The following is a 22,258-nucleotide window of genomic DNA, read 5'->3' as shown; positions in this document are numbered from 1 at the left end:
AATTTCAAGTGTGTTTATAATTTAGCTAAAGGGAGTTCATTAGACAAGACGGGAAGTCATTTACAATATTAGTATAATATTAGTCATTGGGTTGTGCACAATAAATTGTTTCTCTCTTTTAGATAAATGCAAAAATAATAAGAAAAAATAAGGGCAAAATATGATACATTTTCAGTGCAAATCTGCAGAAACTGCTCATTTCTAGTTAACATAAATGTAGCACATTTTGAAGACAAATCCATTTTTTAATTAGATGGGTGAACATGTCCCACTTGCCAGATTAAACAAAACACATAATGGACCATTCATCAAGAGTTGCATATTAAACTTGCCAATGAGAGTTTGCATTTATTTTGTCTTCTACTTTTAAGAAGGTTATCAGTGGAAAGATATATTGTTTAAGGGATGTGTAGACTAAAACCTAGTTTAAAGATTTACCGATTTTAAAGTATGTTTGCTTTAATTATTTTTATTGTTTTGGGGGATCATTGTGGCAGACTGGTGAGGTCAATATGAGAGGAAGATCTCATACGTAACCTGCTTCGGCACAAGTGTCGCACAAGTGTCGCAATCAGTGACATAGTCAATGACTGAGAACTGGAATTTGCTACCCTTGCTGTAAAGTATGTCATCATATAAATGTAAATTGGGATGCAATAAATTGATTCCCCCCACCCCCTTTGTTCCATCCCTTCTCCCAGTATCCACTAGTCCAGGAGTGGCCAACTCCAGTCCTCAAGTGGCCCTTGGGGACAGGAGTTTACCACTCCTGGTCTAGGCTATAATATTGGTCTAGATAGAGAATTGGGGTGCTCAAACCCGCAGCAACTACATCCAATAATAAAGTAATGTGGCCCATGGAGACACCAGTGGGAGTGGGCAGGCAAATAAGACTTGTAAGTAACACAATGACTTTTAAACAGTCAGACTTAACTATAACAGTCTAAACCACAACGCCCCACTCACGTCATTTCCAGGGTTTCTTTGCCGGCGTGCAAGCCAAGAAGGATCCAGAATCCAGAAATGTCCAGTAGAAAAAACGAATGGCGCACAGCCAGGGAGTCAGGTGTGGAGTAAAAAAACTTTTTCTTTATTGCAGCATAGTAGGAGACAAATTCACCCCCTTGGGGGTGAATTTGTCTCCTACTATGCTGCAATAAAGAAAAAGTTTTTTTACTCCACACCTGACTCCCTGGCTGTGCGCCATTCGTTTTTTCTACTATAATATTGGTCTAGTCGCAGTTTTCAATGTTGTGACTCCCTTTTTGTGACAAAGATCAGTCACCTTAATTTTTCCACAAATTTTGCCATTTATTATCCCCTAATCTTATGAACTATTTGACATGATCAACTCAATAAAGAATTCAATATCATAGTTCGATTTAAGTCTGTCCTGTAAATTGTTCAGCCAATTGTAAGCAGCATAATAAACAAAAATCCGCTCTTGATTTGTGTTGATTTTATTTTATTGAGAGCAAAAACATTACTTCCTTTGACATATCTTTGACACACCTGAAAAATCCTCCTAAATAAAAGCTGATATCCCCAAATATTCCAGCGTGATAAAAATATAACCATTATAAATGCATTAAAAAAGGAGTCGGCAAAAAATGTCATGACCATTCCTTTAACAAACAGTAATTTCAACACCTCCCCATTTTAAACGCATAATGCAAAGACAATTAGGTATGGGTTTTTTTTTGTCTTCTGGTTTATTGTAGCATTTGTTTACAGTGATACAGGTGATTATTACCATATTTATATAGCGATAAAATGCCTGTAAGCATCGGAAGATGTCTTGTGGCAGAGCAACGCTTTGTAAATATGGTCCATGGTTTTTTTACATTTCATTCTGTGGGAAGAAAACGTCAATTTGTTTACATGGATTATTAGTGTATTTGTTCAGAAGTTCTGACGATAATCTGAAGTCCTTTTTTTGAACAGGGAGAGTTAAGAGCATCATATCTCTGAGTTTTAGTGTTAGTCTTTCATCATTTAACCAGTGTTTACTTTTTGTATTGATTTTGTGCTATGAAAGGAACAACTTCCTGACCTCCTTGTACATGGCCTTAACATAGCACTGCTACGAAATGATCTTTGTTGAAAGGTTTTTTTTTTAAAACCTTTGATTATTGTAGTGTTTTCTTGTATTGTAGTTGAGTCACCTGTGTTTTAGAAAGATTAGAAATATGTCAGTTTCTTTATATTTGATGTCGATAAATGCTACAAGGTCGTGTGCAGCATAACATTGTCTGTTTAACAGATTTGCAGCTAGATATAGAGCACAATTTATCAAAGTCTTTGCACAACACTGAGACTAAAGACAGCAGTTATGAAAACATATACACTTTGAATTTGTTACTTTTGTGTATATAGTGTTGCCTTTTTGTACTAACATGCTACTGTATCATTTTTGAAGCATGGAGTGGTTGGTACACCTTACAAATAAGCTACAATGTGTAGGACTTTGGTGGCAGAGTAAATGGTCCCAAAACAATATGCTGAGAAGCTGTGTTACCTTGCTCAAGAAAATATCAGCCTTAGGCCACCCTTACAGTGCTGACGACGGTGACGGCGACGCGACATCGCCCGAAAACAAATGCATTGTCGCCGCCACATGCGCTAATAGTAAGCGCGACAGTGTCGTGATTTTTTGCAGCCAGGAATATTTGATTTTTCAGGGGCTGTCGCCGCATGTGACAGCCCCATACCAATCAATGGCCTGGTCGCCCGCGACGCAGCCGCAAAGCGAAATACAACTTTCGCTAGCGGCGACAGATTACGTCACGCATCGCCGTCGCGGTCGTGGGCACTATGCGCGCGGCCTTAGTCATGTGAAAGGAGTTTAAATCTCTCTGAACAATGGGAAAGATGGCTTCTTACAGATTTACAAGGGTCCTCTGTATTTAGTTTTCGAAATGTGTGCAGAGGCGCATCAAACGTTATTTTTAATAAACTAATCAAATGTAAAAAAAACTACTTAATCAAAATTCATATATTTGACACAGGTTTGTTAGCCATCAAGATCTTGTAATGTTTTAAATACAGAGAATATGGAAAGAAATGACAGCTGTAGACACTTTGCTCATTTGTCAAAAGTTTCCAGGCTACTACAGGCATACCCCGCATTAACGTACGCAATGGGTCCAGAGCATGTATGTAAAGCGAAAATGTACTTAAAGTGAAGCACTACCTTTTTCCCACTTATCAATGCATGTACTGCACTGCAATCATCATATACGTGCATAACTGATGTTAAAAACGCATTTGTAACAGGCTCTATAGTCTCCCCGCTTGCGCACAGCTTCGGTACAGGTAGGGAGCCGGTATTGCTGATCAGGACGTGCTGACAGGCGCATGCGCGAGCTGCTGTTTGCCTATTGGGCGATATGTCCTTACTCGCGAGTGTACTTAAAGTGAGTGTCCTTAAACCTGGGTATGTCTGTACTGTTGCACAAGATAACAGAACTAAATGTATTACAGAAAAATATTGCCACTGCTTTCAATTGGATTTTCTTCTTTGTTATGTTGGTGGTTTTCATGCCCCAGTAGTTAATTTTCATAAATAACAGCATTATCTTAATCCTTGTTTAAAGTTGTTCTTCTGGTAATGCGGTTCTGTGAGTTGCAGGCCTCTCCGCCTGTGAATGGGATTAATATGTTGCTTAGATACATGTTTCATATATTCCATGATCCATAACACTTTTACAGTAGTTCAATTTAACAGTAACATTTTTTTAAACTTTATAATATAACCCCTGTCATGTACTACACTATTTATAATCTCCCTAGATTTCTCAATAATGTAATGAATTCAAATGAATAGGTTACAGCTTCAGCAAATCCTTTCTTACAGTTAAATAAGGGATGTCATTCAATTAGCAATATATTTATTTACTTTCTAGCCTAAAGGTCATTTTCAGACCTTTGTAAACCAAACCAAGATTGTTTTGCAATTTAACCCCCCGGACACGTGACTCTAAATGATGTGTATAAAATTATTTCAGAAGAGTAATATCCCTCTTTCATCTTATCACTATTTGTAAATTCAATACTATAATGAAATATGAATCAATATATTTGTATGTGCTCTAATATCTTGAGGTAATGGCTAGCTGTCTACCCGATATTTACCTTGGACTGTTAAACATGATGCCTCTCCATTTCTGACCTTGGGATGTAATGCAAAATTATTTTTGTTGTACCATATTATTCTCAAGTTGTTGGAATGAGTTTTATTAATGTGGTAACATTTTAAATACAGCAGTGATTTATGAGGGACTGCTATGTGTGTTAATGTACATTAAGCATGTCAACCAGAAGCATCTTAATCTAGGGCATATACAGTACAGTATATGTTTACATTATTTCTTTATTTTCCTTCATACTTATGAGAAACATGCTATTAATCATTTGTTATTTTTGCTTTATGATTTTTAATTTTACTTTACACATTTTCTTTTTTCTTTCTTTCTTTTTTTTTTTTAGTTGTGTCTGGTAAGTTGACATTTTATTCATCAGTTTATATTCACCACATTGCCATGACTGGAACTTCTCCCATCCTTTTCATCTGCACCCTTCATTGCCCTCCAACCAACCAGCTTCCATGTTTTACTTATCATTGGCAACACAGACAGACTGCTGAGAGTACATTGTGCCTGACGCATTGGTAACTTTGTGACACGAGTGCAGAGGTAATGAGTTGTTAACAATTTGCTTATGCAAAAGGTATCTGACCTCTTTTGACTAACCTCATTTCAGTAACATTACTAATAGAAATATGTGTTCTCTGTGGATAATCTCTCCAGCTAGCTCTGATTTTAAAAGTGAAAACTCACTTTTATAGCTAGATCATGTTCCTTAACTTTCACTTTTTAACACACTTCTCAATAAAATCTTACTTATTAAATGTTATGGAGAATGTAATGATATTTTATGAGGGCATCTTCATAAGGAATCTACTATGATTTTTTCTAAAGATAGGGCTTTATTACTACAACTTTCACATTACAGTAGCATTCATTTTTCAATATGTTTGGGCCCCCAACAAGCTTCTGCAAAATCAGTATGTGTTATATGTAGGTTCCCTGAACATTATCGAGCGTTTCACCGTTCAGCTGCAGGGGCTAAACTAAGAGAATAACAGTAAATATACCTTAAATTAAGAAAACATGGTAAAAATTGTAGACGTTACAAGTTGTATTATGAATGAGTGCATTCACTTTACTGAAACTTCACTAAATGCTGCTAGGTGGGTCTGCTTTGCTCTATTAAATGTATTTATTAGTAGCACCGTGAGAGCAAAGTGGGAATTGTTACTGTTTCATTACACAGGGTGTCCTTTCATTTCAGTAGTCACTATTGCCAGATTACATTTGGATATGTGAATTCACTGCAGCACCTAAATGCATTGATAATCTATTTTACTGGATTTATAGATAATAAAAAAAAAAAACCTGAATCTACTAAATCTGATGTATTACATCGCAATTGGAAAACTAAAGAGAAAGATGTCATAAAGGGAAAATGGTAAAACAATTCTTACATTGGTGGACGCAAAACTGATTTAATAACGCACAACTTCAATTATTTTTTGGTCGTCAAAACAACCTTAATAAACCTCTGCCTGACTGTGGTTTCCTTTAGCTGTAAATTATTTGGGCTGGTCCTTAGCTCTATGGCATCAGTCTCTTTTTCCAATACTTTTTTCGTGTGCAGGTACTTGGTTCTTGTAATTAAAAATGTCCATCCTCACACTGACACATCTTTGCTTTTTCCTAGTATGTATTTTGTTCTTTAACATTTATTTCAACCATGTTTCCCCCCCACTCCCCCTCACCCCTATATTCTGTTAGAAGTGAAGCTGAGAACGTGTTGCTGAAAATTAGAAAGTGTGCTAATTAAAACATCACTTTGACCCAGATCCACAAATTAATAGGAAAAAAGGTGTGCACAGCTTGTTAGCATTCTTTTGCAGATCTTGGCCTTATTGTTTAGCTTCTTCAAGAAATGGTATGTTTAAATATGTCACTGTATTCTAGTGTAGTAATAAATATTATTATACTCTATTGCCTTTTATAAAAGGAATGGCCCAAAACATATACCAATGGGTGCTTAATGCTCTTAAATTCACTCTAATATCATAACATTGTATAAGCTCCTAAACTGGTCAACAGTAGATCTACTGTAATTCACTTGGCCATATCAAGTATTCCAGAAGTGTCCTAAAAAAATTGGTTTAGGACAAAAACATAGAGCTGTTGGCAAAACAATTGTAGCCCTAGTCAAATATGCTAGAACTTTTACATTCAATGGTGGTAAGATCTGAATTAGAAATATGATAAAGATTATAATGATAACAATTATTATTAAAATAAAATGTTGAAAATAATATGTACACTTAGGAAACATATTTTTGTTGTGCACATTTCATATTTATACTTGGTGTAATAGAGTGTATGTCTTCTCCAGGTGCACATACAATTCCGTTTAGCATTAGCTGCAGTTACTGTAATCCAAGTAACATATGCTTTTTTACACATCCTGTTTATTGTTAGATGAAGTAGCCATGCATAATTGTATAAATCAAGTGAAGAGGACCAAGCTGCTAGTATTTGTAGTGTCAGCAGATGTTTTAGATGTTCCCTCATTCACATATCATTTTGATACATGTCTAGTTTAGTGTACATAAATGAGTACAGGATGCTGATGTGCTGCTAAATTAATTGTACTGCAAAGTTTCTTAGTTTACTACAATAAAGTTAGATTTTGCAAACATATTATAACCTGAAAGTTTGACTAGTGGGAACTAAAATATGTTCTCCTCTTCAGAGCCTCCAAATTTTGTTGTGAAGCCTCGTGACCATGTGGTTGCATTGGGACGCACAGTGACATTCCAGTGTGAAGCCACTGGAAACCCGCAGCCGGCCATTTTCTGGCAGAAAGAAGGTAGCCAGGTAAAAACATGTTGTCTTTGTGTAATACACTACGTGATTGATTTACTAATTATACATCAGTATCACAAAAGTAGTTGTGGTTACATGAAAGTCACATCTTATTTGTAAATGTTGTATACCGACTCTTGACTCAAATAAGAAAGGTGGAATATACAGTTGTATCAGCCTTATATGTAAATAGATTAATGCAAGGCTAACATTAACTTGTTTACTGTGTTGTTTGAACATTGCACTACACTTGGATATCATAACAATATCTGCAATCAGGGAAAGAAACCTTAGACGTATACAACATTTACAATGGCAGACTCATGGATGACTTGACAGGTACAATTTATCATTGGTTCTACTTGAATTTTACTACTGTCCCTAAGATAAACACAAGTTTGATTACATCAGTAAAAGGTCATCCATTTATCAAGCAGATGCCAAAGATTTTTCATCATATGTGAGAGTCTGTTTGCTGGTTAGCTTCATGCATATAAAATAATTTTTAAATTGGAAATTTAAACTAATCAAATATATGCAAAAACAAAAACAATTAAGTATTTACACACATTGTAGTAGTTAAATTTAATAAGCATGTTGCTATAAAATGAAACTAAGTTTCACATTTGACTCTTGCTGTAAATAAATTAAAACATAAATTCTAGCTGTAAATAATGAAACAGGGAAAGGTATACATGCAGTAATTCATCTATTTATTCCTTTAAGTGCAGAATTAGATGCATTTAACGGGGCCAACTAAGTGCATGAAGATTTCACTCTTTCCAAAATTCCAGAAATTATACAATTATATATATTAAAATGTTTGATTTGAATTATTTCTTTGAGTTAAACAGCTTCAGTACTTCTGAAATATGATGGTTAGCTGCATTTATTTTATGTATTATGATATATTTAACAAACACACAGATACACAGTAAGCTCATTTAAGCCCCAAAAGTTACCACTATATATATATATATGTATACTGCTGCGGCCAAGTTTATTCGAGCATTTGCCCGTTCTTGGCCGCAGCAGTAGCCTGGCGCGCGCCCGAGAGTGACGGGCGCGCGCCGAAGCAGCGGAAGAGCGCCCTCCGATCGGGGCGCTCTCCCTACCGCTGCCGGGTCCGCCGGGTCCCCCGGAACCCCCTGCCGCCGTCCCGCAGATCGCGGGACACCAGGGCTCCCTCGGGGAGCCCCTGGACGCGCGTGCAGGGGGCGCACGCTCCCGAGGGGCGGCCACTAGCAAGCCGGGAAATCTCCCGGCTTGCGGATCTGGCCGCAGAGTAATAAAGCGTGTCGGTAGTGTATAAATGTCAAAAAGGAGTGCTACTGGGCATGGCAATATATACTACAAACGAATTATGATATATTTATCAGATTGGCAATGTGATCAAGGCAATAGGACCTTAATGGCATTTTACATCTGTGTATTGTGATATGCCACACAATGTATTATATAATTGAAAATCTGCAAATATACCGTTCTTTGCAATATATTGTGCGGAGGTACTGACAACATCTGTATTGTGGCTTCATGGACCACATCAAAGTTTATACGTTTAAAAAGGGAATTTGAAAATGAGCTTTACTGTTGAGTTTCAGTAATATTCTTTATTGTAGACAATAATAGTCATTGTGCTGTATTCTTATTAAATAAGTATCAATGTACATGGGTAAAATTACTCTATCTTTCCACTGACATTTTAAGATTGGAAACACTGTTGTACAGTACTGTATTAATCATCCCATGGACTTGGCACATGCCATTGCCATTGACTGAATGATACCACGTCAAGTATGTTTTCTTAAAACAGCAGTCTGTGCTGATCACCATTTTGTATTTTATTTTTTTATTTACTTTACTCTTGTTGCCCTTTTTATTTTTTAAATCTGATGCTCTGCTCAGAACATATACGTATTTGAAATATTAACTCTCCAGGAGGTTTAAATAGAGCTCGTGCCAGAGTTAAGTGCAGTCTAATGGTTTCAATGGTTATTTCAAAAGTTGGAAATTAGGAAATTCATGATTTTTTTTTTTAAAGAGCAGGACATGCTTGGGACAAGATACTAACCTTATATGAGTTAACCTCATATAGGCTTCTGTGTGAGATTGCTGTTTTAAGAGGAATATCAAATACGTACTGTACAAGTGTATCACTTTTTACTAAGCTTACTATTTCTATATTTTAGAACCTGCTCTTTTCCTACCAACCTCCACAATCATCAAGTCGTTTCTCTGTGTCCCAGACTGGTGACCTCACTATTGTAAATGTTCAGAAGTCTGATGTTGGCTACTATATCTGCCAGACTCTGAATGTGGCAGGGAGCATTACAACAAAGGCCTTCTTAGAAGTTACTGATGGTAAAGTACAAATATTTTGATTCAAAAGCTTTCAAGAACACACAATTTGCTTATCTTTGTAATCCTTTCTCCAAGAAGGGAGTCATTCAAAAGCCATTTGTTGCTTTGCAACTTGTTCTATGAAGCCTGCTTTTAATTTTTGGTGTTAGGGTTTTATAATTGGTTATTTGTGCCAGAAATTGAATCTCTTTCTGTCTGATGTAACGCAATTGATTTTAATATGTTAATTTTGTCTGGTCATAATGTTGATGTTTCAGCTATTTTGTCGCAAGAACCAATTAAGTGTGGTGATCAAATCATTTTATTGATAAAATATTATAATGTATTTGCGATATATGATTCAAAGATTGGAGATAGTTTGCATGCATAACTGCATTATCTTAACAAATACAACATATGTTTATATATGTCAGACTGTATTTTTATTATTCTAAAATTAAAGTTGGAATCCATATGCTGTGGTATACAAAGTCTACATAGACTGACCACATGCAGTTCAAACAGGAGGACGAGAGATTACATTTCATCTTATAATTTAGTGGCTCTTTGCATTCATACAATTCCAGGAAATATTTATCAGATCAGTTATTCATGGATCAGATTAAGGAACTTTTGGTATTTAAAATAACATCTAAATGTTTGCTAACAATTTTGTTTAGAATTTACCAGTTCCTATTCAAAATGGTATGCAAATAAAAAATCCCTAGACATACACAATGAGAGAACATCTCCTTAATCCCTAGTGGGACAAACTGGTATAGGTCTTTTTGTACATTCTCTTTTTTCCACTGTAATGTAGTAATGTATAATTTCTTTTATAAGATGAAGTCATGTTTTTTTTAACACTTAACAGACTATATATATATATATATATATATATATATATATATATATATATAATAAAAAAATAAATAGATGATACCGTTCTGTGGCTAACGAAATGCTTTTATTTGTGCGAGCTTTCGAGATACACTGATCTCTTCTTCCGGCGATGTTACAATGAATGAAGCAAGCAAAGGGAATACTTAAAAACAGTGTCTCTTGGAATGTTATCTGTGCTTGTCCTTCCCCCGTGTGGCTGAGATTTATGGCTAGAGGTGTTAAATAGTTCCTGAAAGAAAGTGATGTAAGATTGTGTGTGTGTATGTGTATCTGTGTGAATATAAATGAATGGAGAGCCCACAGTGTATACAGTGCTTTACAAAAGGGGTGTGTGGAGTGGGAGTTAATAAAAAAGGTGTGGGTAGGTGTGGAAATGTGGGAGACAGTGGCATAACTAAAAGTGTGTGTGCTATATGTATGCACACACAGCTGTCTCTTACACATACCAACACTCCTTGTTTTTCCATCCCTATACACCAATAGGGACCACATAGTATCCACACACACTTTTAGTTATGCCACTGTCTCCCACATTTCCACACCTGCCCACACCATTTTTATTAACTCCCACTCCACACACCCCTTTTGTAAAGCACTGTATACACTGTGGGCTCTCCATTCATTTATATTCACACAGATACACACACACAATCTTACATCACTTTCTTTCAGGAACCATTTAACACCTCTAGCCATAAATCTCATCCACACGGGGGAAGGACAAGCACAGATAACATTCCAAGAGACACTGTTTTTAAGTAATCCTTGCTTCATTCATTGTAACATCGCCGGAAGAAGAGATCAGTGTATCTCGAAAGCTCGCACAAATAAAAGCATTTCGTTAGCCACAGAACGGTATCATCTATTTATTTTTTGATTATATATATATATATATATCACTTGGACAACATGACAACCTCTCCCTGAGGTCACTAAGTGGAAATGTCAATTAGGTTATCCATGCCCTGACAATGCATTTAATTGGCTTTTGCTGAACTTCTTGGTTCTAAATGCTCAATTTTATCATAAACATGGCGATGCAGTTTAAAAAGTATATTATTACTAAAATTCAAAAAAATGTGTTAGAAATGTGAAATGAAAGTTTTGTTTAAAGTATAATGTGTATGAACATGAGAAATCTGTTGATATACATTTCTTGCATAACATCCAAACATCTGTTTTTACATTAAAGTAATGGATAAAGCTGAGAAAAGGGATCATTTAGTGATGAACTAATGTTTTTCTTTCACCTCACTGTGTCATTTGTATGGAAAAAAGGAGTGAAACTCTATATTTTGCCACTCAGCACTATGTGCTATTATGTCATTGGATGTGAATTGAAAATTCCTGTCTCAGTTCTAAAACTCTTTTTGGACTCGTAAAATACCAACAAGTCCTGAACATAGTTTCCTTTAACCAAGAGATACTGTTTCAGTATTCTGTGTCATGCTCATCATGAAAATGTTTCCCTGAATAATGCATGATTCCTAGTCTAATTTCTTGCCTAATTGTCTTTAGTTTTGTTTCAAAGCCTGAAGCAACTACTGTTGCTTGAATGATTAGAAAATGACTTCCAGTTGCAGAAATCTATTTCCTGTTGTTTCTTTTGGCAGTGGTTGCTGACCGTCCTCCTCCAGTCATTCGTCAGGGTCCTCTGAATCAAACAGTAGCTGTTGATGGCACATTAGTAATGAACTGTGTAGCTACAGGCACTCCAGTTCCCACAATCCACTGGAGAAAGGATGGGATCCTTATCCCTTCCCAAGACTCTCGCATTAAACAACAAGAGACAGGAGCACTACAAATCCGATATGCTAAGGTAGACATACATGACTCCAACTGGCTTAGTTAGCATTTGGTTTGTCGTGAAACTTTGTTTTTTTGTTTCTAGGGTATTTACCTGCAGCTAGTTACTTAAAAAAAATAATGGTGTGTAAATTATTTTAAAGAAGTATATTTAGTTTGGTACATTTTGATGTTTCATTCTTCTTGGCTTTTTATCTCAGGCTTTAACTACAACAGTACCCTAACCTGCCTGTGCACTTTTCTCAAACCAACATAAAAAAATGAATGACTGATTTTGATTCATAGTTTACGGATGAACTGGAAAGATTTGATTTTTGTTAGTCTGGAATATTTCCATGTCGGCAAATACGATTTGGAATACAGTAAAATACACTTTTAAAGGGAGCAAAAATGTAAACTAGTGAGGATTAAACGATTAAATGGTTTTAACAGGATTAAGCATTGAAAGGAAGAGAATTGCTTTATATACAGTATGTAATGAGGGATAGCTAATAGGTGCACCCTGAAGCCTTTTAAACATACAGTAGGTGACTCACATGATACAAGTTAGATCAATAATTTAGATTTAATGTATATAAAAGAGTAGAAGTGGAATAACATATGGACCAGCAAAAACATCATTTTTTGTCTTAAAGCCCACAGACCATATTGTTTGTAGAATAACTTGAATAATGAAAAAATGAAACAAATTACACTCACACAGACACACACACACACACACAAACACACAAACACACACACACACACACACACACACACACACACACACACACACACACACACACACACACACACACACACACACACACACACACACACACACACACACACGCACACACACACACACTCTCTCTCTCCCTCACACACACACACACACACAGAATAATGTGATTTGAAGATTCTCATAATCTGGCATTTATTGCCATCTGTGTCATTTGACATCCATTAAAATTCAGAAAATGTTTGAATTTGTAATTGTGTAATTAGGCAGGTATAAGTTATTATTAATTGTACTATACAAATAGGTGAAATGTATTATGCCACTACTTTGAAGTCATGAAGCAAATTGGTTCCCAGCAACAACTAATAGCACACCCACTAAGCCTGTGCATCCAGAGTCAGACAGTACTGTAATTGCTTTTCCAACCGACTGAATTGCAGATAGTCCCAAATACTTATTTTAGTCTTCCTTTTCAGCTAAGTGACACTGGTCGGTACACCTGCACTGCATCTACCCCAAGTGGTGAAGCAAATTGGAGTGCGTACATGGAAGTCCAAGGTAAATCAATAAACATGGAATAAATTAATATAATTATGTTGTTCATGGAACACATGAATATAATTGTATTCCTAATCAGACAAGTAAGCTTTGTTGACCATTACTTTGTTACATTTCCTTTTGATAGAATTTGGGGTTCCAGTGCCACCTCCCAGAGCCACTGACCCAAATCTGATTCCAAGTGCTCCATCAAAACCTGAAGTAACCGATGTCGGCAAAAACACAGTCACATTGTCTTGGCAACCAAATCTGAATGCAGGTGCAACTCCAACATCATATATTATAGAGGCCTTCAGGTACTAAACATATTCTTTGTTGTTGGGGCTGTAGTTTGGTTCTGTAATTATTTGTAACTGCAATTGTTTACAATATTCTTTTTTTCCCCATATCTAGTCATGCATCTGGAAGCAGCTGGCAAACTGTGGCAGAAAATGTGAAGACGGAGTCATTTGTCATTAAGGGTCTGAAACCTAATGCAATCTACCTCTTCCTTGTGAGAGCAGCTAATGCATATGGGCTTAGTGATCCAAGCCAAATATCTGATCCGGTAAAAACGCAAGGTAACCAAGATAAAAAATATGTCACTAGAACTATCACCTATGTCTGCTTGGCAATGTCCAACTAAGTTTTTTGCTTGTTACCATCCACCATACAAAATCGTCAACATGACACAAATCACCACATACACCTATAGAGGGCTCTATGGCTAGGAATCAATAAAGTCCAAAGAGGGTCCGAAGGTGAGGTTTATCACACAAAAAGCAAACCGTTTCACCATACATACAATTTTTAAAACAATGATGTGAAGAAGAGGTTAACACAGGAAAAGCGACAGAATTAGGGGCAGTTTTGAAGGGTTTGCAAGTATGCAGATTTGCAATTCAGTGAGCTATGAACAGTCCTGTTAGCTTGTGCAAAGGTGATATTATTCACCTTACTGTTGTAAATCGACCTATGAAGCTTCCCACATCAGTGGTTTTGTAACATTTAAGGGCATGCCAAACTCCAGGCACTGTATCCTATATCCATTAAAATACTATTGCAGTAGTAAAGCTTATATTTTTAAGTATATAAACAGCTTAGTGTATTTATGTGTATATATATATATATATATATATATATATATATATATATATATAATTTTTTTAATAACATTACAGTATAACTTTTCTTAACCTTTTTCAGTAAGGAGATGGGAAAAAATGGGGAAAAGTCTCCCATTGCCACAATTGTCTCAAGAGGATCCCACTCATTCACAAATTGGAACATTAAAAAGATAGTAACTTAAATTAACAATGGGCAAATTACAAAGCCCTCCAATTCCTATGTGTTTCCCACTAACTCACAGCAGCACTGCCAAAGTGCTTATAGAATCAGGCAGCTTATACAGTATAAAGCTTCCAGCGTTTGGAAAAACCACAAGCTTTTGTAAAGTCTTCTCTGATTTGTTGTCACAGGAGAATGTGGTTTACAGTATGCAGCTGCAGTAATAATTATCGCTATTTTAACCTCTCTGAACAGCCCTGGCATATGCAAATATTCATTTTAACACACTTTGCTAATGCATAAATAATTTTTATTGAATTAAAAGAAAATATAGAAATGTATCATTGAGGAGTAAAGCAATCATTTTTGTGAACGTGAACTAACGTTAGCTGACTTTATTCAATCTGGTCCTGTATGACTTATCCAGAGACTTGTGTGTATTTAGCAATACAATATTAACAACTTACTGAATGTACTTATCAAGTGACAAATTGAGATAAAGCGGCAATAACCAAACCCCCATGTCTTTGAACGGGTCAAACAAAGTGCAGAAAGGGAGCAGCTAAATTCCAAAGCCTCACCTCAGCCGGACTATCAGTAGGAGGCACTATTAGTAGACTGGCTGAAAAGTCTTACAACGTTTAAATGATAGCATGTGTCTGCCAGCATCTCTCTATAATGTCTGTACCCTAGTAACAGACTTCTAAATATCAATGTAATCTTGCATGTTTATCGATCTATTCATCTTTGCAAGTGAGCTTTAATTTTCTGAGAACATAACTACGCTGACAAGTATAATTAATAATTTCCAATAGTTTACCATGAAACAATAAACATGAATACAATACTTATAGCTTAAAAAGGTTACTTTGTATCAGACTATTGAAGGGGTTAAATGCTGGCGCTGCTAGCAACACAGTAGTGCATTTTATCCTCTGTACTTACTGGGTTGGTACAGTCGCTGCATATGTCGCAAGATGCACATGGTTTCCTCTAAAGAAAGTACTGTATGTGTATATATATATATAAAAAAAAGAAAGTATGTACAGTAGCAATTAATGAAATACTTTAATCATTGCAGATGTTCCTCCTACAAGTCAGGGCGTGGATCATAAGCAGGTGCAGAGAGAGCTGGGTGATGTTGTTTTATACCTTCATAATCCCACAATTCTTTCATCTTCATCAATCGAAGTGCATTGGACAGTAAGTAGACATAAGAAGTTGAGTCAACACAATTTTGAGTGCTGCTTCAGGGAACTATGACCAAAGCGGTTTTTCTTTTAAAGTTAGTAGAAATTAGATGTTAATATCACGAATACAAGATATGCTTTATGACATCCTAACTAAGCTCTTCAATTTTCCTATTAGCATTTAAATTGTTCTTTGTACAAAAAAGACGGGAATGTCAGTAATTGAAAACATATGTGAGATAGAATGTCCACATTAATGTTATGTATATTCATGTATCTCTTTGTAGGTGGACCAGCAATCGCAGTACATCCAAGGTTACAAGATTTTGTACAGACCAATTCCAGAGAGTCGCAGTGAATCTGCGTGGTCAATTTTCGAAGTTAGAACGCCTGCAAAAAACAGCGCAGTTATTCCTGAACTAAAGAAAGGCGTAAATTATGAAATCAAGGCTCGTCCTTTTTTTAATGAATTTCAAGGAGCTGACAGTGAAGTACGATTTGCAAAGACTCTGGAAGAAGGTGACATTCTATTTTTTTTACAATCAGGGATTAAAATGACAGTGATTACTTTTTTATGTTTGCTTCGGAGAAGCTGAGTAAATTTTTTAAAGTTATCCTTTTGCTGAGTGGAAACCAAGGCATTTTAGTAAATTATTGTGTAACGTGATCACATATTTTAACATTGTTTATGTTTCTATATAATCTATTAAAAATGTAGCTGATAGAAATTCATTAGCCTGACTAGTGGAACAAATTATGCATTTTTTAAATGCACAGTGTATCACAAAGCTTTGCAGGTCAAAATGTGTAATGTAAAGGCTTCACTTGATCAAAAATTCATATACTATACTAAACATACTATAATCCTTTCTCAGGATTGTGCTGTACTGCTAAAATATATAAACAAATATACAATATTATCTAGATGTGCGGATAGGACACAGATAATGATTATGGCATTTACAGTATATAGTCCACTTTGTATCTGTTGTGGTCATTGAATTTTAAGGACATTTGTAATCCAGTACTTTTACAAACCAAAATGTGACCTGCATATATTCAGAAAAGGAAGTGAACTGCTATTACAACCATATATATTTGAGATATGGGTCTGGAAGTTTGTTATAGTTGATTTCCTAGTAGTTTTAAATGATCTCTAAACCATATGTATAAGTAACATGTAGAATGTGTTGCTAATCCATAAATATGTTATGCTCTGTAAAAATACATACTACTTAAAAACAAAATGTATAATGCCAAGATTAAGGGCCGTTTTACTAAAAGTTCCCTTTTATTGTAAATTACCGATTGTTCTGGCAGTTTTCTACCATTTTAGACTGTATCTAAATTCAGATGATCAGTTATTGACTTGTTTTTTTTTTAAACAAGTATTACTGGACATGAGAACTTTATGTATTGTGTAAGACCAGCCCCTTGCTGCAGCTATCATTCCTTTTCACAAGCACTAACTAACCAAGACAGAAAAACGGATGTGAAAAAGAAGAAGAAATGTCAACTCTTTCATTGTATGACATCTTTCTGTGTGTGATGTAAAATGCAGGACTTACCCACATTAACGTCTTCTCTTTGACCTTAACAGCTCCTAGTGCTCCACCCCAAGGTGTTACTATAACTAAGAATGATGGCAATGGAACTGCAATTGTTGTTGCCTGGCAGCCGCCCCCCGAAGAAACTCAGAATGGAATGGTGCAAGAATATAAGGTAATATTTGGATACAATGAAACATATACATTGTTCGCTACATCTTTCCTACTGAAAAGTTTATTTTCATTTTAGATCTAAATTGATAGTTAGCTGGACTTATATATCTCCATTATAACAATACTTTTCTTCATATTTATTCCACCTGTAAGGTGAATGGCACACGACAAAGAGAAAGCGACACACACAGTTAAAGATGCAATCCAAGCAGCACTTAAAACAAATAAATATTTTTGTTTTAATATATGCAGCCTTTGATTACTTTTATTGAAAACTAATTACCGAAGCTGCCGATCGATTTGTTCTCCCGTGATCATTAAGCAGAGATCCTTCTTCCCAGGGTTCACTTAAAAGGCTGGCTTTCAGTTTCAATCACTCCTTCAGTCAGTGTAACTCAGCAGCTACAATGTATTCTTAAATTACTAAGGTAACATTATGTGTTGTTACAGTTTGAGGTTCAAACTGCTGGGAATATATGCACCCAATTATAACAAACAGGAAAGTGTTGCAAAGATCTTGCACTGCTGGGAAAGTGTGTTAAATCCAGCTTTAGAAATCAAAGGATGCTCAGTATATTAAACCTCATTAAAAATGGCATTAAGAGTTGAATAATAAAAAAAAGCAGTAAGTATTATCTTATACTACAGAGCTGATTACATTTTTTAAAGATATTGCATGGGTTTCCTCTTTAAGTGATACAATGTATAGAAACTGAAAAACCGAAGGCACACGAGTTGTAATCCGTAAAAATATTTTTTTGTTTTTATTGAGAGTTATCTGACCGTTAGTCTACAACTTGCCAGTCAAGCTACACTTGTAATCATTTAATACAGCAGAAATATTTTATAATTTCAACATAATTAATGAACCTTCATTCTTTAATCACACCATTAATCACAGTGCTGGGAAAAATCTGATCCCTCAAAAACTTTTATTAAGTGATCCTAATCAATGAACCCTCATCTTTCAAGTTACGGTGTGTACATTTTAGATGAGTTTCCTCTCCAGTAAGACAGCGGTTTGCAGCTTTAAGAACAGAGGACCCAGAATAGTATTTTGTCGGACTGTGCAAGCCTGAAATCTATCATATGAACCTAAAATTACTGTTGCTGTAGTAGAGAACATATATATTTAATGTGAGCTCTATCGGGCAGGTACTCACCAGTTCCTTTTGTTTAAATTCCTGTTTACCGCACTTGCGTAACTTTGTATATTATCTCCCTCTACTATCTGTATTATAAAACTGTAAAGCGCTGCATACATTAGTGGCACTATATGAATAAACATAGACATGCATACAGTGATGTTACAATGTCCTATTTAATATAGCAAATAAAAATATCACTTGTGAGCACATTTACATTTCAGACAGGTCTGCAACCCTGCTTTTCACAATTATCTCTTAGCATACAAAGCTTCAACTGCAGCAATGGATTCTGGGAAATGACATGCATATAAGCACACAGTGTCACCTTTTATATAATATATCATTTAAATAGCTAGAGATTAGAAAATTGTATTAACATGTTTAAGATGATTTCAATAAATAATGATGGTAAAAAAAATCTAAAGGTATTATTAGGGTAATTAAAAAAGTACAATTTCCATCTTTCCTTAATTTTTTCTGGACCCTAGTTGAAAACAGCTGTTTGTGGAAGTTTGGCTCCATCTAGTGGCAAAAAGAAGGCATGAAAATGTTAGTGTTCTTTCAGTACCAAAATAGTAAATAAAAATACCACGTGTCAGATTTGCTACTCTGTCTTTCCCCATTATCACTAAGGCCATGATTATACAGAAAAACACCGGCGGCGGTGGCGGCGCATGGTGCGATGCCGCACGGCACAAAAACAAAATGCATCAATCCAATTCAAGTAAATATACCTGTCCTGCCTAGAGCTGCAGGATGGACGACTAGAGAGGAGACAGAGGATTGTGTTATTGGCCGTCGCGTCACGTGAGCCGTTCAGCCAATGAGGGCGAACCGCTCACAGCCACGCCTCCAAACGTCCTCTGCTACTGTTCTTGCTTGTCTCCCTGGTATACTCAAGACACTGCTCAGCGGCAGCGCAGGATAAAGTCACAGAATAGCGCTGCATCTCTTGGTATAATCAAGGTCTTAGTAAACAGTGCTTCCCCTGCAGCCAGAGATTCTGGGTAACGACATCCAAATGAGCACAGTGTATGACTCTTTACTTCTCATCCATTTTAACATGGAACCCTATAAGCTTATGCCTGCCGCATTACACAGCTTTTCAACAGAGCCGGGGTTTAAGAAGTGCATAGCGAGTACACTGACAGAATAGGAAGGCCTAATTTAAAATGTAATATTGTGTATTATTTGTTTATGTTCTTAATTTGTGAAAGCTTTTGCACACAAAAAAAATATCAACCTACTTGTTTAATATTTTTACAAACTACAAACAATTTATGGAATTGCAAAAGAATCAATGAAAAAAAATGCAGATGCAATTTAGCCATCAAAATAATGTCCTTGCAAGAAGATTGTTTAGTTTTGTGTTTACAATGTAACAACAACAAAAATGTGATGTCGTTGCTTTGAACTTTACCATCTGCACTACAAGAGAGGCCCATTTCCAGCAATAAAGGGGTGAAAAAAACTTGTTGGGACCTAACTTGTGTAACATGTGCAAGCATTTATTGCGTGAATAAAATGTACTTTACTGAAAGAATAACTTATGTGTACATTTCATTATTCTAGCGTCAGATTAAGAAAACAAGATTGACAATCAGCTCGCCCTATTAAAAGTCCCTGTATGAAATGAAAACAAATGACTATTAAAAAAATGTTAAATATTCATCAGCAAAACAAAAACTTTATTGATTTCAACTATTAACCCTTAAGTTGATTGCAGCTATTAACCCTTAAGTTAACCCTTCAGAGCATTTAGTTCACTCTTAGGCCGTGATGATAATTGCGGTGTGTGCGACACCCCAAAAAATGAATGTTCAGTTGTGCGCACAATCGCGGGCGCGAACGATGTGTCCAAGCATGCAAATTTTGAGCCGGTATCTGAAATTGATATTGCCAAGTGACAGCCGCGTCATGGCCGCGTCACGTGAGCATTTCAACGCCTCAGTCACGCCTTCACCACGCCTTCCTGACGCCTCCAGCGCAGGTTTCGCCCCGTGCGCACAGCCGGACCTACTATAATCAAGGGCCTAAGAAACCTATGCATGCTTTTTCTATCTCAAAATGCATAATGTATCTACTTTCTACCTGTAAAAATAATTCTTTAATCCAAATGCAAGTAAAAAATGAGTCTAATTGTAGGCTTTTCTTTTTTTTCCCCATCTGATGGGAGTTTAACGTGTTAGAAAGTACTATTTTATGTGGGACTGTGCCTTTGTACAGGATGACGTTTTTGAAAAGAGGTTTATGTACTTCAAAAAATCTCATTAGCTAAGGTTATTGGCAACATCACGACAGTGAACAGCTAAACATTTACTGTTAGATGTACCGAGACACTGATATATGAGATCAAGATAGTTGTAAACCTACAGAAAAAGCTAGCAATAGCTTAATTCCAGTAATTTAATCAATGTATTGCCAGAAGAACTTGTAAACCATAGCAGCAACCTTTTAAAAAAAAAAAAAAAAACTCTAAATTTCCCATTTTGTCACATACATCTTACATGCGTTCCGTTTGCTTTTTAGGTTTGGTGCCTTGGCAATGAGAGTCGATATCACATCAACAAGACCGTTGATGGTTCTATTTTTTCTGTAGTAATCCCGACTTTAGTTCCTGGCATCAGATACAGTGTGGAAGTAGCAGCAAGTACAGGGGCAGGACCTGGTGTGAAAAGTGAACCACAGTTTATCCAGTTAGGTGAGTTGCAAGTACAATCCTGCATGTAATTATATACGCTCTGTTATGTTTTGTTTGTCTTATAGATCTTAATTCTTTTTCCTTTAGGACAGCTAGAATTCAAAGAGGGAATTCATGTCAGACATATATGTTGTTATTTGAAAATGTATAAACTCAGATGGGGTTCGTTTCACGGTCAAACTATTGTTCTAGGGCTAAAGATCTTTTTGGTACCTGAATGAATAAATTTATTCAGCAATAAATAATCTCTGTAGTTTAACATAGATCAAGCAGTATGCTTATAAGTTCACAGTCAACAGTGATGAAGAAAGAACTTGTGTGTTTTTGTATTTACTAAACCCGAGTCCTTCCAACTAGATCAATATTTATAGAACTATTCACTTCATTGGGTTGCTAGATGGTAATTATGACTAACGCAAGTCTCTCTTCTCTGACTATTGGACCCCGTTATCACATCCGAGATTCTCCGATTATTATATACATTGAAATGTTATTTAGTATTTTCTAATATTTGTCAATACATTCCTGTCCCAAGTAGCAAAATCAGTACAGGAATGGTTTAAGATTCCCAATTTCTAATGTCTACAGTGGGGCTGCCCCACCCTACAGCCAACTTCCTTTATCCTGCTCATATATCCATTATCTATTGTCTTAAACAGCAAATAATTCCATCTATTGTCATGCTCATAAATGGCATTTTACAAGCATTTCCTTGCTACAATTATCTTTGCATTCATTTTTACTTTAGAGATCTTTTAGTGCATTTATAGACTTTTCATCCCATTTACACAGCAGAGTCCCCCTATCCTTGGATTTTTTTGATTTGCAAATCAAAATTAAAGTTTACCTACAGTATTGATTGACAGCTGTCCAAAATGGCTGGAAACCTGGGATAGAACAAACTTCATAACTTTCCAGTCCAGCTTGGAATTAAATGGTGGTTTTCAATGACAAGGT

The 22,258-nt window shown here is 35.9% G+C and overlaps 1 protein-coding gene across 4 annotated transcripts in view; it reads left to right on the top strand.

The window, feature by feature from the left end:
• Nucleotides 1–22,258, top strand: part of ROBO1 (roundabout guidance receptor 1) — a 1,065,915-nt gene that overhangs the window by 954,019 nt on the left and 89,638 nt on the right. For all 4 annotated transcript variants that reach the window (XM_075593994.1, XM_075593993.1, XM_075593992.1 and 1 more), the window contains 10 exons: nt 6,832–6,956; nt 9,137–9,308; nt 11,804–12,009; nt 13,194–13,275; nt 13,403–13,571; nt 13,669–13,835; nt 15,623–15,744; nt 16,019–16,250; nt 17,332–17,453; nt 21,130–21,301. In XM_075593994.1, coding sequence (XP_075450109.1) covers nt 6,832–6,956; nt 9,137–9,308; nt 11,804–12,009; nt 13,194–13,275; nt 13,403–13,571; nt 13,669–13,835; nt 15,623–15,744; nt 16,019–16,250; nt 17,332–17,453; nt 21,130–21,301 — 1,569 coding nt within the window. The remainder of the gene's footprint in view (nt 1–6,831; nt 6,957–9,136; nt 9,309–11,803; nt 12,010–13,193; nt 13,276–13,402; nt 13,572–13,668; nt 13,836–15,622; nt 15,745–16,018; nt 16,251–17,331; nt 17,454–21,129; nt 21,302–22,258) is intronic.

This window comes from Ascaphus truei, chromosome 3 (genome assembly GCF_040206685.1).
Source record: "Ascaphus truei isolate aAscTru1 chromosome 3, aAscTru1.hap1, whole genome shotgun sequence".
NCBI lineage: Eukaryota > Metazoa > Chordata > Amphibia > Anura > Ascaphidae > Ascaphus > Ascaphus truei.
Note: the sequence above shows the minus strand (reverse complement) of the source record. Positions and strands in the feature narration are given on the sequence as shown.